The sequence below is a fragment of the Astyanax mexicanus genome, chromosome 1 (assembly GCF_023375975.1).
Source record: "Astyanax mexicanus isolate ESR-SI-001 chromosome 1, AstMex3_surface, whole genome shotgun sequence".
Taxonomy (NCBI): domain Eukaryota; kingdom Metazoa; phylum Chordata; class Actinopteri; order Characiformes; family Acestrorhamphidae; genus Astyanax; species Astyanax mexicanus.
In genome coordinates, this window is record NC_064408.1 from 99,778,557 (window position 1) to 99,794,094 (window position 15,538).

Consider the following 15,538-nt stretch of genomic DNA (forward strand, 5'->3'; position numbering starts at 1 on the left):
TGTAGAGTAAGAGTGGAACGGTGGGAGGAGGAGGGGGAGGGGTACACTCTCATTACTCTAATACACCTGCTCAGGTGGTGGATGCTGGATTTAGGATTTTGTACACAGAAAATCCCACACATCAAAGCTGAATTTCATATCTGTTAAAGCAAAGGCTAATCTAAATGACAGTTTGGACAAAAGGCTAAACACAGGCATTTCTGTTATGTTTTCACCCATGAGATTTTAATAAAAATAAATTAAGTTAAAATGAGTCACATTATTGTACAGTAACATCATCTTATATTTTGTCTAAAGCAGAAATTCATAAATGCAGTAACATCTAGCATTGAAATATTAAAAATAAAATGTAAATCAGTTCTCCACCAACTTTATCTCAGCATGTCGGAGCATGATCATCTTCATTTCCATGGAATCAGAGTCACAGTTTACTTATACAGAAAACATTTCATAACTAAAATGCCCTGGAATGTTTTTCTTTTTTTTATTGAAGATGTTTCACGCTTCAGCTCTTCTGATTTGGTGTCATGACACGCCTTCTTTCAGTTTATGCTCATGCACTGGAATGTATGGTGTCAAGCAAATGTTTGGGCACTCTTGGTTAAAAGTTCAGGGAAAAGTCAAGTGTGTAAATGATGACCTGTTTTTTGTGTTAAAAGACAAAGAGCCGATGATCACACATTTCTGTCATTTGTTAAAACAAAAATACTTTTTATTTCCATTTTTTACGGTTTCAAATTATCAGCAAGAAAATGTAGTAATTTGAAGTATAAGTTTGTGCAACCTGAACGGTCTATACTCCATGACTAGGATCACTATCAATAATCAATATCTATCAATAATTTGAGCATTTTAGTCAAAAAGTTTTTGATTTTAATTGACATCCACCATTCATGTAACTATGTTTATGTTCCAGTACAAACTGAGGCATTTAGTACCTAAATTATCATATTTTATCCCTCTCTTGGTTTCTGGGCAGCAATTATTATTTCTTTAAATATTTTCATTTTCAGAGTGCTAAACTGCTGCTTAAAATAGCCCCTGACTGCTACTAGTTTAAGTTTAGTTGAAGCAGTTGTCACGGCCTCACTATGTTTCCCTGTGTTTTCCCCGTTTCCTAGTGTGTTTTCCCAGTGATTTTCCATCACGTGTGTCTAATTTGTAGCTCCGCCCCTTCCCCAGGTGTTTAGTGTTTCATGTTACTATATATAGTACCCTTTTGTCTATGTTTATCGGTCGGTCTTTGCACCTTCCCACATTGTCTGTCTTATCTCGTTATTGCTATTGTTTGCTACGTCACGTTATTGCTCATTCTATGTTCTTGTATTTACACGCTCTTGTTTATTTCTAGTTTGTTGTTAGTCACGTTATTTCTTTGTTTTGTACATACTCACGTATTTATCCCTGTATATATCCCTAGCCCTGTTTTGTTATTATCTGTTTAGCTTAGCTGTCTGTTGGTCTTCCCTGTTTATTTACATATACTTATTCGTTATTCCCCTGTTTGTTTATTTGTTTATTTGTTATTTATTAAAGTCTGTCTTACCCGTTTATAAATCCGCCTCCCGTCAGCTCCCATCGTTACAGCAGTCAGATTATTAATAAAGCTTTTAAATTCAAATCTTTGCATGGTGCTCCTATACTTTCCAAGAGTTTATGATTAATGAACCACTGAAAATGCACTAAATTTACTCTAAAATATTTTTATATTAGTTTTCATAAAAAAAAATTCCTTCTGTATTTTTCTATTACCATTTTGGAAGTACAACTTTTTTTGTATGACAGCGACAATATATTTGAATGTATTCTAAGTCATTTTTATTTATATAGTAAATTACATTTTACTTATATGTATACATAAATGGCAACAAAAGTAAATACACCCCTAAGTGAAAATTGTTCCCAAATTGTCAATATTTTCTGTGGTCAATATTATTATACTTCACTGCATGAAGTTCACTAGAGCTTTACAGGTTGCCACTGGAATCCTTTTCCACTCCCCCATGATGACATCATGGAGCTGGTGAATGTTAAAAATCTTGGATGCTGCAGAGGTGCTCAGTTAGGTACACTTAATACTTGGGTACACTCAATAAATGTACTGAGCAATATGATGCCCAATAAGCTGTACACTGACTACTTTACATTGTATCAAAGTATCATATTGCCAATGTTGTCTAAAATAAAATATTTACAAAAATGTGAGAAGTGTCTCACTTTAATGAGATACTGTATATCACTGTTTTGAGGATTTGAACTTTTTACTCTTGGCTTGGATTGCCACTATTGTTAAACTAGAGTATATACAGTATATAGTAGCATTTCTGTTGAACAAAGAGGCTCCCACTGAGTCCCTGAAGAATTTCCAGCCTGATTTTAGTTTTGCTCCAAACATATGAACTGCATTATGTGGGGTTTGGAGAAAGTCGCACTGTGAGGGAAAGCTCTCCTCACAAAAAGCTGTTTGTTTACCACTGACCTTCATCTGGTATCACAGTCATGTCTATTTTCAGGTTGGCTCCCCGCTCTGCTTCATCTCCTGGGAGAGATGCTTCTTTAGCTGCCTTTCAGTGAGCTTCTAGAATCTACTCTGTTTCCACAGCCTGGCGTTTGCTGTTGTACTGAAGGTCCCTTTCTTTCCCAGTGAACTCATATGATAGCTGTGTAATTAGCTGGATGTTTTAGCCTGCAGTGCTCAGCAGAGATCTGGCTGTGGTGGTAATAGTTGAAATTGCTATAACAATAATGTGTAATAATGTGTAATAGGCTCATTCTCTTGAGTGTCTGCATGTGAAATCTAAACTAATCTAATTAGTCTTGTAGTTAGTTGACACCTGAGATCAGCGTCTGTGTGAGTGAACATGGACCTGTATGCATATATTAATCTGTGCCTGTATTAATAGTGTATGCTGTATGCTTTACACTTCATACCATAGCTGCTCATATATGTACGGCAGTGGCAATATCTCACTATTTTCTATTATTGCATAACTGCTGCAGTAAACTACACAATCTAATTACAATATTAAGGCCATTCCCCCCCTTTTTTTTTAGCTCCACTAAGCAAATAAAAGCACTTTGTAGTTCTATGATTCAATCAATCAATTAATCAATTGCCCTTTTTTTCCATTTGGAATACATTGAGGGTACCCTTCATTTTAAATTCAGGCAAGCATTTACAAAAAGGGACTGAAAAATAAGTTTAAATTATAAAAGCAAGCAAACAATATAAGATTTAATTAAGAAGAAATAAAATAATTCAGAATGCAAGGATATGCATGTAAAGCAATAAAACAAAGAGATAAATAATTAGAATAATAAAATATAAACACAATAAAAAAAATAGAGGACTTGAAAAACACCAAAATAATAAAAAGATAATTGAAGGAACTAAAATAAATAAATAATTAATAATAAGTTAAGAAAGTATAAAACAAATACAAGGACGAAATAAATAAAATAAAAAGGTAAAAGGCCAAACATAAAACCAGTACTAAAACAAATAAAGAGATGAAATGAATAAAATAAATAAAAAGGCTAAAAGGTAAAATATAAAATAAGATAAAAAAAGGGTAAAATAAAACTAAACTAAAACAGTTACAGACTGTCTGATGGTGGTTAGAGACTAATATTTTAAAATGATTACAGACTGTAGTCCTGTATCTGTTTCTCTGTATACTTTATTCTCCTCCTTTTACCCTGTTCTTGAATGGTCAGGTCCCCCACAATAGACCACCACAGAGCAGCTATTATTTGGGTGATGGGTCATTCTCAGCACTGCAGTGACCCTGACTGACATAGCATGATGTTTGTAGTTCTGTGTATGAGTGGATCACACACAGCAGTGCTGCTGGAGTTTTTAAACATTTTAGTGTCAATGCTGGACTGAGAATAGTCCACCAACAAGTAATATCCAGCAAATGGGCAGCTTCCTGTGAGCACTGATGAAGGATTAGAGGACTGTGCATCAACAGATTTAGAGCTTTTGTCTCTGATTTACATCCACTTTTACATCCAGGAGGAGGACAGTGAGTGAAGACAGTGTTTAAAAACTCCAGCAGCACTGCTGTATCTAATCTACTCATTCCAGAACAACACACTCTAACACACCACCAACATTAATACCTCTTTCCTTTATTGTTAGGCGAATTGACTACAAGGTAAAGAAGCAGGACAGCACCAAGTCCCTCCTTATCAAGACTGAACAGCTGCTGAGAATCGAGGAGCACGACTTCGCCATGAGGCCTGGCTTTGGAGGTCTGATTTCACTGTCATTTCTGTACACAGCACTGACTGTTAGTGTTATATTTTGAAACAATGTAGATTTAACACTGGTTAATTAGCTATGTAGCCTCTTCCTCTTACATTGTCTTGTTGTCATTGTATAACGCACCACCAGTCTTAAAACTAAAGACCCTTGGCCTAAATGTATTGTTATATTAGAAACTATTGGTAAGTGTTTAATCTTTATGTTTTACAGACATTTATAGCTGTATTTATATAGCTATATAATAGCTATATTTATTCCCCACCCTTAGATCCACTATAAATGGTCAAAAACATGGTTCACTGTTTCTAAGATTTTACAAAAAAACAACTCATTTATAAAACTTCAACTATTTAGTTTACCACATTCAAAATTCCAGCTTCCAGATCTTTTAGAGCATTTTGATATATTTTTTTTAAATAGAGCAACCAGTCAAAACAGACCTTGTTTATCTGATATCGCTGCTCTCCACTAAAAACCTAAATCCTAATTTTTGTCTGTTTTTAGTTTCCTCTACTGTTTGAACGCCGTAGCTGCTGTGTACCGTATATAAATTATTCTGGATGACTAGACTAATAGAAACACTTTTTAGAAACACTTTAAATAATATGTTATTATTCATAAACTTTCATTCAAAGTTTAAGTAAGATTAGTTTGTCTTATCCAGTATTTCGGAGATGTTTTTCTTGGACAGTGATTATATCAGTCTTAAAGACCAAAAAAAAAAATTAAACAGTTATAAAAAAAAGGCTATTTTGTTCTAGAGAATGTGTAAAAAAGAATTTGGACAGCCTCAAGAAAAAAGAATTACCAGATTACCAGCCTCCTATGGGAAAGCATAAGTAGTTTATATATAGCGCACCAGATAACTCAGATAACTCTTTTTTCAGTCATTTTTATGTGTGGGTGGTGTTACCTTTTTCAGGACACTGCACTGACGTGGTCAGCGTGGTCAGGTTTCATGCCAATACTCTAAAACTCTGAGATGACCCAGATTGCGTGCCACACAGACCAAACAAAAGCTAGCACACTCACTGATGTGCTTTGTTGGACACTTTAATCTGGATTACTGTTCAGGTTCATCAGAACAGATGCAGGAGTGAAAACTATTTCAGCTCAGGTTTCAGAGAATACAGGAGAGAGGAGATATCTCTGAATACATGCACCTAAACACACACACACACACACACATGCACTGTTTCGGAATATTTACGGCACATCTCTGTGCAGATGACAGCAAAACACCACTGCTGTCACACGTGACATTTGAATATGAATCCCATGACATTTCTATACTTATTTTCTGCATGGTATGAGAAACTCCCAGTACTGTTACACACACACACACACACACACACACACACATTGTGGCTGTCACACAAATGCCTTATATCTACCTTATACAAAATATAGATATTATATATCCAAAATGCCAAAATGTTTGTGGGTGCCTTGTCTAGCAACTCACACAAGTTATTCCCTGTGAAGTACTTCCAATAGAATATGACTAATAGAAAAGGACCATCTGTACCAGATAACAATAAAACTATTGGCTCCATGCTTCATAATACCCTGTGTGGGCTAGATGGGTATTAAGCCCCCCAGAATTGAGCTGTGAAGCAGTGGAACTGTTTTCTGGAATGTAATCTTTTGGGATGAGTTGAACAGTTGGTGATGAGGTGGAGAGGTCATAATCCAAAATTCGTGTGTCACTAAATTCAACCAAATCCTCACTACAAAGTACACTACACTTTTTTTTTGGTTCCTTCCTGCTCCTGTCCTCTGTTCTCTTGTTTTGTTTACCTCCCCATTTCATTCATGTGCTTCACATGGCTCTGTTTTTGTTTTGGTCTTGTCTCCTCCTTAGCCCCGCCCTGTCATCTGTAACCCCTCCTGTCTCATTTGTAACCCTGCCCCCTACACTCTAAAAAACAGAGGTACGATATGAGTACTTTTTTGTACTCGAAGGTACACTCTTTATAATTGTACCCTCAAAGGTACAATATTGGTCTTTACAGGGTCAGATTTGTTCCCTCTAAAGTACAAAGTCATTTCTAACAGCAATAAGTACAAATTTGTACCATTTAACCAGCCAAAAGGTACATTCAGTATTCTGCATCACTGTACTAATGAACAGTATATATTTAAATTGCAATTTTTTTTATTTGAAAGCCAGACAATTTTGTATCATCAAGTTTTTGAGCCATTTTTAGTTGATGACAATGTTTATAATCTTTATAATCTATACTGGCACAAAAACCATGGGTACAAAAAAGGACTTTCACTGAAAGGTACTTTTTTGTGCCTCAATATAAGGTACAGCCCCAGCGACAAGCTTTGTACTCTTTTAAGTACAAATCTGTACTTATATTTCTTAGAGTGTAATTACCTCCACAGGTGTCCCTATTGTGTGCCTGTGTATAAATACCCCATGTGCTCTTTTGTTCTCTGTTGTGCTTTTTGTTTGATGCTGTCCTGTTCAACTGTGTCTGGATGTTGATTTGTGTTTTGTCTACGGAGTTCTGGTTTATTTTCTTTATATTGTTTGATTCTTTGTTAGTTTATTTCACTTCTTTTTTTGTTTTGACCTGGTTTAGTCATTTGTTTGATAGTCTTTAAGTCTTTGTTTTATAGTCTTAGTGTTTCTTGTCCTAGCTTCTTGGTTTGTCTTATTATGTCAAATAAAACACCATGGCTCACATGTATAAATATAAATAAAACAGCCTAAAGGTAAGTCCAGGTCCGGAGGTATGTCCCTGAAATTCATTTTTGTGGGATGTCTGATACAATGGCTAGTAGAAAATCCTACAAAATCTAGTAGAAAGTCTTCCTTTTATGCGAAGATACAGTACAAAATATATAGTTTATACAAAACCAGGGTAAAAATGCATATCATTGCAACAAAAAACAGTTACACATGCATATACTGTGTCAAAATGTCTTGATGAATGGACCAATAGGAATTCTTCAATACTACGTGAAAAAAAAATTACATTGACTTCCATTGAAAGTTAAGAATGTTTGTGTTTTTTTATTGAACAGCGACGATATGGCCACAAATGTAGTTGATCAATTGGTTTGGAAATATTCTATTTGAAATTTTTAATTTAAGTTCTATTGTGGTTTTACAAGTGTTATAATGCAAGTCTAAGCCAGAGTAATGTTCTTGGTCTTTGCTAAATGTAGAGGTGGTTGAGACACAGATAATTAAGTGCTCTGCCAGATTAAGGTTATAAAATTCAGGTTTATTTTGCTCTCCCACTGAAACGCCTTCTGGCATCTGGTTCCACAAATACACACTCTCCACCGTCACAGGCACTGTAACCGCATCTGCAACCGCAACCTCAAACCACAATTCAACCCCTCTAACCGCTGCCAGGCGTGTCCAGCAGCACTGCTGCCTCCAGTCTGCTCGCTGTGCTGCTTTTACTGTCTAACACACTTCCTATACATATGGTGACATGTTGTTATGCACATCCATAGGCTATGTTAACAACATGTTCCAATCACATTGACATTACAGTGGTTATTTATGGAATATGGCTGGAGGCACAGTGTCGGCGCAGTGTACTCAGCGACTTTTCGTATCTGAACATCAATCTGTGCTGAGTGAGGGAGCGAGGGAGGAAGCAGGAAGGCAGTGGGGATGTTAATTTGTTTGGGGTTTCTTCTTATAGGATGGGAGGAATGAGCTGTGGTTTATCCACAGAAAAGTAGATAAAACTGCTACTGGGTGCCTAATCAAAGAACCTAGTTCTCAATGTAACCTTTTTCCTTTCTTGTTTTCCTTCCCTTCACATGTATCGGAAAAAATTAGGGTCCATAAGGAAGAGAAGAAGGTCTTTTTTCAAGGTTGTCACACTGTAATGTTCTTCCACGGTGCTTTATATTGGATTATGAACCAATTAAAAGCTGTGTCTTGGTGTGCTTTTTAGTAGCTCTGTAGAAACCAGATAAAAGATTGATATCTACTGTCTATGATATCTGATAGGGTGAGCTAAAGAAGTTCTAATGCAGAACTGCCAATCAATAATATTTATTTATGTGAGTTTTACAGACACTAGAGGGCACAGTTGAGCTGATCAGCTGCAGGTACAGTCAGGTCTTTCTAATAGGTCTTTCTTATGTAGTCACTGCATGAGAACTGTTCACAGTGGTGGTAAACGGAACATTTTTGTGTATATCTAAATAGATTTATGTCTGTAAAAGCTAAATCACAAAAATATATTACATGAAATGTCTTATGATAGCTTTCTTTCAAACTGTCAGATTTATTTGTAGGTTTGAGTTATGATGTAGTATGTAGTATGTAGTATGACGTAGATTTTTGAGTAACCACTGCGCACTAAAGGGGGTCTGAAACCTTGAACCCCCAACCCAAAAGGGGTAAAAAGAATAGATTGCTTGCGTCTTATTAAGTTAGTACAAGCACGGAAATCTACTTATGTGTAAGTAGCTGCTATTTAGCTTTCTTAAACACACTTTATTGCCTTCAGTAAATCATACTAAAATAAATTTCCAATTCCACCTTAAATGCTGCTAATTTACAAGTCCACCTTAAATGCTGCTTTTTTACCATTCCACCTTAAATGCTGCTAATTTACAATTCCACCTTAAATGCTGCTAATTTACAAATCCACCTTAAATGCTGCTAATTTACCATTACACCTTAAATGCTGCTAATTTACAAATCCACCTTAAATGCTGCTAATTTACCATTACACCTTAAATGCTGCTAATTTACAATTCCACCTTAAATGCTGCTAATTTACAATTCCACCTTAAATGCTGCTAATTTACCATTACACCTTAAATGCTGCTAATTTACTATTACACCTTGAATGCTGCTAATTTACAATTCCGCCTTAAATGCTGCTAGTTTACCATACCACCTTAATTGCTGCTAATTTACTATCCCACCGTAAATTTTGCTGATTTCCATTACAGCTCATATGCTGCTAATATACCATTCCACCTTAAATGCTGCTGATTTACCATTCCACCTTGAATGCTGCTAATTTACAATTCCACCTTAAATGCTGCTAAGTTACAATTCCACCTTAAATGATGCTAATTTACCATTTCAGCTCAAATTCTGCTAATGTACCATTCCACCTTAAATGCTGCTAATTTACCATTCCAGCTCAAATGCTACTAATTTACCATTTCACCTTAAATATTGCTGTGGCAACACACTTTAAACATAACTTCTTCAGCTTTTAAGGTGGAATAACACATTAAAATTGTAATCAATATATAGGTTTATATGGACAGTCTGCATAACATAAGCAGAAGCAGAAGAAAAACTACTCAACTAACAAAAAAAAGTACTTGAATACTTTAAAAGTATCCTCAAGTGCATATGCGAAGACCAACAAAAACATTATCAGGACTGCCCCAGGAATGGAAGCTGTTGTAGAAAAGAAAATGAAAGGTGGGTCAACACCCACCTCTCGACCGGGGTACAACTCCCCTGCGTGTTCGTTTGATAGAGAGAGTCAGACAGGTGGAGTGAAGTTGAAAGCAAACCAAGTATTTATTACAAAGTACTGAATATTCAGGAGAACCCACACATGAAAGACCGTCTAACAGCCGTCCCAGCATAAGTTCTGACCCCCCTCTGATCTGACTCCATGTTTTATACCCCAAATGACGTGAAACCTGCTGATGAGGCGTTGCTAACGATTAGCTCATGTTAATATGCATAATTTCACGTGTTAGTACTCAAGTTTCACGTGTCTGACTGGACCACTAGTGTTTGGCCTTGACTGTGTTCTTCCAGAATGGAACATCGTGGCACTATCTGTGTGTGTGCGTCACCCCCCTCTTTGAAGCCGCTGCAGGTTCCCCCACACACAGAAGGCCGCTTTGATCTAAAAGCCTCCTCCGTAGAAATGTAGTCTCGTACTGAGTGTACCAGTCGAGTTGATGACCGTTAGTTAGGGTCATGCAGTGAACGAAATGCTTCAAGCATGAGCTACATAAGTCTCACAATAGTTCTCATATGTTATATGTTAATGTGTTAGTGGCGCGTGGTTAGACCGCCATACAATAGACCCTATGTGTTAGTAAACGCCTTATGTATCGTGTGGGTTAATTTGTCATAATAGAATCTGTGTTAGTCACATGCCTGATCAAACAATGTTTTACTATATATGTAAAGAATATATTGTGATTATTGGTTAATCTTCTATATAAATGCGTGTAAAATACACTGTGAGTAAAAATGATCAAATGTAAGGTGAGTATTGGTTAATGCATATAAAATACAAGGTTTCACACAATGATTATGTAATTATAGATACTAAGATAAGTAATCATAACTGAAAGATATTTGTCAATACACCCAAAGTATAATAAACAGTTACTCTTCAAAGCCCAAGAGTTACCTATGTTGTACAGAATAAGATCATCAGAGTTCCCAGCTTCAGGAACCACAAGTTAACAGCACCCCAGATAAGTGTATTTTGGGTTGTTGTTATTACATGATTCATTATCTGTTCCTTTATAGCATGGATGACTGCAGTATTCATTTACAATGGAGGAAAAATCCAAATAATTAAAACATTGAATGAGAAGGTGTATAAAAACTTTTAACTGGTACTGTATAACCACAAATTCTAATTAAATACTGTAGTCATACTGCAAAAATGTGCATTATTTGGCAAAATAATTGGTCTTCATTCATATTTTTAGTAAAGAAATATTAGCTATCTGAACAATATTGTATTTTTTTTGTATTAAATTTTAAGGGCATTGAGTTCCATCACTGTTTGTTTTTGTCTTGTTTTTTTCTGTTCCTCCTCTGGTGGTTTTCTCTGCACCATGAACCCCTTGTGTTGTGTTTTATGCTGTGTAGGTTCTGCGATTCCTGTGGGCATAGACGTTCAGGTGGAGAGTTTAGACAGCATTTCTGAAGTCAACATGGTAAAGCCTCTCTTTGTTTTCTAGTTTGGAAAAGTTCTGTTCAGTGTCTGTATGTAAAACTTTCTCAGTTATAATGACAATCGCTGTTGTCCTTCAGGACTTCACTATGACCCTTTATCTGCGGCACTACTGGAAGGACGAGCGGCTGGCCTTCCCCTCTGGAAACAACCTGAGTCGAACGTTTGACGCCCGACTGGTGAAGAAGATCTGGGTGCCAGATGTTTTCTTTGTCCACTCAAAGCGCTCATTTATCCACGACACCACCATGGAGAACATCATGCTCAGGGTGTACCCTGACGGCAACGTTCTCTACAGTGTCAGGTTCTCTATCTATCAGACTGAGTGTATGTGTGGGAGGTGGGAGTGAGATGCATGGTTTAAAGTTGTTGTTGATGTTAAAATGTGTTTTCTGGTGCAGGATAACAGTGACTGCTCTGTGTACCATGGACTTCAGCAGTTTTCCTCTGGACACCCAGAACTGTTCACTGGAGCTGGAGAGCTGTGAGTCAGTAATTTACTGTATTGTATGACATAAAGAATTTGATATAGAATGTAGAACAAGATATAATTTACGCAGTAAGTAGTTTGTGATGTCACAAAAAATTGTTGAGATTTTCAACAATAATGGAGTAAAAAAATTAAGAAGTACATCACTACTGATCAATACCTGAGTACTTAGTATTAAATTATGTAATTGCTATTATGCTTAAAGCAGCATTATGGGAGAATTTACATTTCTTGCTCCTGGGCTCCCCTTACAGTTTGGAATTAAAATATGCACTTTGAATCACCACAAAGTTACATGCTTTTAAACGTGGATTTCTGGACAAGCTGAGAAACACGGAACCATCGTTAAAAAAAAAAAAAAAAAGAAATCATCATATTGTAAGAATTTACAAACAAAATGTTCTTAAGATTGATGTCATGGCCATTTCACCAGAGTGACATTGTGCAGAAGTGACAACTGTATAGATGCCATTCTCCCAATTACATACCAGTGTAGCATCACCATGATAAAATACTACGTATAGTTGCTTCATTTATTTAAAAAAAATATGCTGTTATTTTTGAGAAATATTTATTTTTTACCTCCACAACATCTAAAAGGCTCAACCTCAGTTTGACTCTGTCCTTAACCTAAGTCCTTTAAAGTGGTGGAAACTTTTCTATATTGGCTTGAATCCCAGTCATGCAGCTTGCCATCAGCTATCGGAGCCCTGAGATAACACAATTGGCTTTGCTCTCTCTGGGTGGGTAGATGGCGCTCTTTCCATTCATCACTCCAAAAGGTGATGTCTGCAGCACAAGGCGTCTGTAAGCTGATGTATCAGAACCGAGTCGCTGCGCTTTCCTCTGAGTGCGCTGTGATGCTACTCGGTAATGCTACATCAGCAGCAGCTCAAAAAAAGAGGCGGTGGCTGACTTCACATGTATCGGAGGAGGCATGTTTAGTCTTCACCCTCCTTGTGTTGTGGCATCAATAGTGATAGGGGATATACAGCTAAGTAGCAGCTGAATGGGTGGGACAATTGGCCTAGCTAAAATAAGAGAAAAAAGGGGAAAAATTTAATTAATAAATAAAAGCAACCGTTCTATATGAGAGAATTTATGGTGCACTTTAAAATGACAGCAGACCAAGCAAAACATAACTACTGATATTTAATTTATAGTACACAAGTTACAAATAATATTTGTAAGTGTATGCTGTACTACTGAAAATATTACAAGTATTTATATTATAAGTTTTGATAAATGCTATGTGTTTGGTATGTCCAATGTTAAGCAATGCTAACCTAGCATCTCACATTGTTAACTAAATACTAAACAAATCATGCTGTTTTTAGGAACAATGATCAATCATGTTTAATTGACTCTTACTTTAATAAAGTGCATAAAATAAGATTCATCAGCTTTGCTTATAATAAATGGTCCTATTCTATATTGTATGTTTTTAAAAGCGCAATATTCCCTGCTCTGTCTGTCTGTTATCCTTCAGATGCGTATAATGAGAATGACCTCATGCTGTACTGGAAGAATGGGAATGATTCTCTGAGAACAGATGAGATCGTTCTCTCTCAGTTCTTCATTGAGGAGTTTAACCCTTCTAATGGCCTGGCCTTCTACAGCAGCACAGGTACTCCGCTCTCTCAGCTGCGGTTCCCCTGCGGCTCGTTTGTCTTTCTCGGCCGCTCGTGTTTCCTCTCTGTTCCTGAGCAGAGAAAGGCCGCTGCGCTGTGTGTTGACGTGCTTTGTCTGTGTTCCTGTCAGGCTGGTATAACAGGCTGTACATCAACTTCATCCTCAGGAGACACGTTTTCTTCTTCATGCTGCAGACCTACTTTCCCACAATGCTGATGGTCGTGCTCTCCTGGGTGTCCTTCTGGATCGACAGGCGGGCCGTGCCTGCACGTGTCTCACTAGGTACACATGCACCACATAAATCACACTAGTATGTGTAATTGATAGTAACCACTATTTAGTTAATCGTTTTACATATTTTCTGAAAATATATTCATATATTCTAGAATTAGCTATTAGTATATAGAAATCATTTTTTTCCCTAGCTTTTAGTCATCATGCACTCTGTAAACCAGATATCAATTTTATTTTTATAAGCTTAGCTTTTACAGTAATTTTAGAATTCTCAATCTATTGTATGGTCATCTGTCTGGGCACATCTAACCATATATTAAATATAAAGCTAACAAATAATAAGAGTAATAGGCCCGTCACAATAATTGCGATATCGATTTATCGCACAGTAAATGAATAAGACGTCAGTCATTTTTGATAGTCGTGATATTGTGTATTGTGTTTATTTGTGTGTTTGTTCACGTATATATCAGTGAACAGTATTTTAGCCAGTCATGCTTCAATAACTGTGACTCCATACACACAGTGTGGACTTAATTAGGTGAAGAAAAAGTATATAAGTCCCTAACTAATTACAATAAATGTTTTATTAAATTTTTGCTGTTTTTAAAGAGTTACAAAAATTACAAAAATATTGTGTATCGCAATTATTACTGGGACAATATAGCGTCCACAAAAAAAATTGTATCGTAACAGGCCTAAAGAGAAAAGAAAATTTAATCTGGATTAGATATATCAGGTCTGGCTTTAATTAATTTATGCCTGGGTGAGGCAAGTAAAATTGTACCTAATCACCAAATGAAATTATTGAGCAGCTCAGTAAGGATTTTCTTTCATAACATTGGTGGTATAGTGTTTTGTAGTATTTTTCCCTTCAGTTTTCACAAAGATTCAAATAAATCCTGTCATTCTTCCACACCCACTCCTCCACCGAACTAAAAACAGCCTGAAAAAAGAGCACTGAGACACTCTTTCTCAAAAAACAGTTTACAGGGCGTTCATTCATAATAGAGACCACCACAAAATTACCCCAAAAAATAATGCCACAAAATCTTTTATGTAAGTTATGCAGTTCTGTATGTAACTCACGTGTGAACCATTTTCTTATTCTATCTAATACTGTCTTCAAACTCAGGCATCACCACAGTCCTGACCATGTCCACCATCATAACCGGAGTGTCAACGTCCATGCCTCAGGTGTCCTACGTGAAAGCGGTGGATGTTTACCTGTGGATCAGCTTCCTGTTTGTCTTCCTGTCGGTCATCGAGTACGCTGCCGTCAACTACTTCACCACCGTGGAGGAGATGAAGAAACTGAAGCAGGCAAAGGTCAGTGGTCAGTGTAGCCTCCTTCAGTTCTAGATTAGAAAGATAGCAGAAAAGGTAAACTGCACTTCTTTCTCCACAGATTTCAGAATTTGATGCCGCTCAGGCCATGGCTTTCGACGGCTGCTTTCACGACACAGATGTCGAGCTCAGTCCCTTTCCTCCGCTGGGTGATCTCAGCATGGACCACCAGGTGTCCTCACAAAGCTCCACGGTGCCTGACCCCCCTCCGGTGCTGGGCATGAGACTGCGGCGCACGCGGCCACTGAGTTACCACCTCCAGCTGATCATGAGCAACAGCTACATCATCGACTCCTACTCCAGATTCCTGTTTCCTCTGGCCTACGTTCTTTTCAACATCATCTACTGGAGCATCTATTCCTGAGTCTAGCCTGCCGGTGTATGGCAGGTCAGGGACTGATCAGGCCAGTCTTGATGCAACATTATTAAAAGTGATATTTGTTTGTCTGATGGTATGAATTAGAAGGGCTGCCTCATAGTGGTTAGAGACCACTGTTAAATTGATACAATATATTGCCGAAAGTATTCGCAACAGCAATTCGCAAGTATTTGTAAAATTCCATTCTGGTTTATCCATGTCTTTAATTACCTTGCTTTGTGCATTGGTGGGCAGTACCATGTTAG

General features: G+C 37.0%; 1 protein-coding gene across 1 annotated transcript in view; it reads left to right on the top strand.

The window, feature by feature from the left end:
- The window catches only part of LOC103022169 (gamma-aminobutyric acid receptor subunit rho-3), a 25,798-nt gene extending 10,260 nt beyond the window's left edge, over positions 1–15,538 (top strand). The window contains exons 4-11 of the mRNA XM_022681692.2: positions 4,145–4,257; positions 11,127–11,194; positions 11,292–11,515; positions 11,613–11,695; positions 13,191–13,328; positions 13,463–13,615; positions 14,703–14,896; positions 14,976–15,538. Coding sequence (XP_022537413.2) covers positions 4,145–4,257; positions 11,127–11,194; positions 11,292–11,515; positions 11,613–11,695; positions 13,191–13,328; positions 13,463–13,615; positions 14,703–14,896; positions 14,976–15,278 — 1,276 coding nt within the window. The 3' untranslated portion in view covers positions 15,279–15,538. The remainder of the gene's footprint in view (positions 1–4,144; positions 4,258–11,126; positions 11,195–11,291; positions 11,516–11,612; positions 11,696–13,190; positions 13,329–13,462; positions 13,616–14,702; positions 14,897–14,975) is intronic.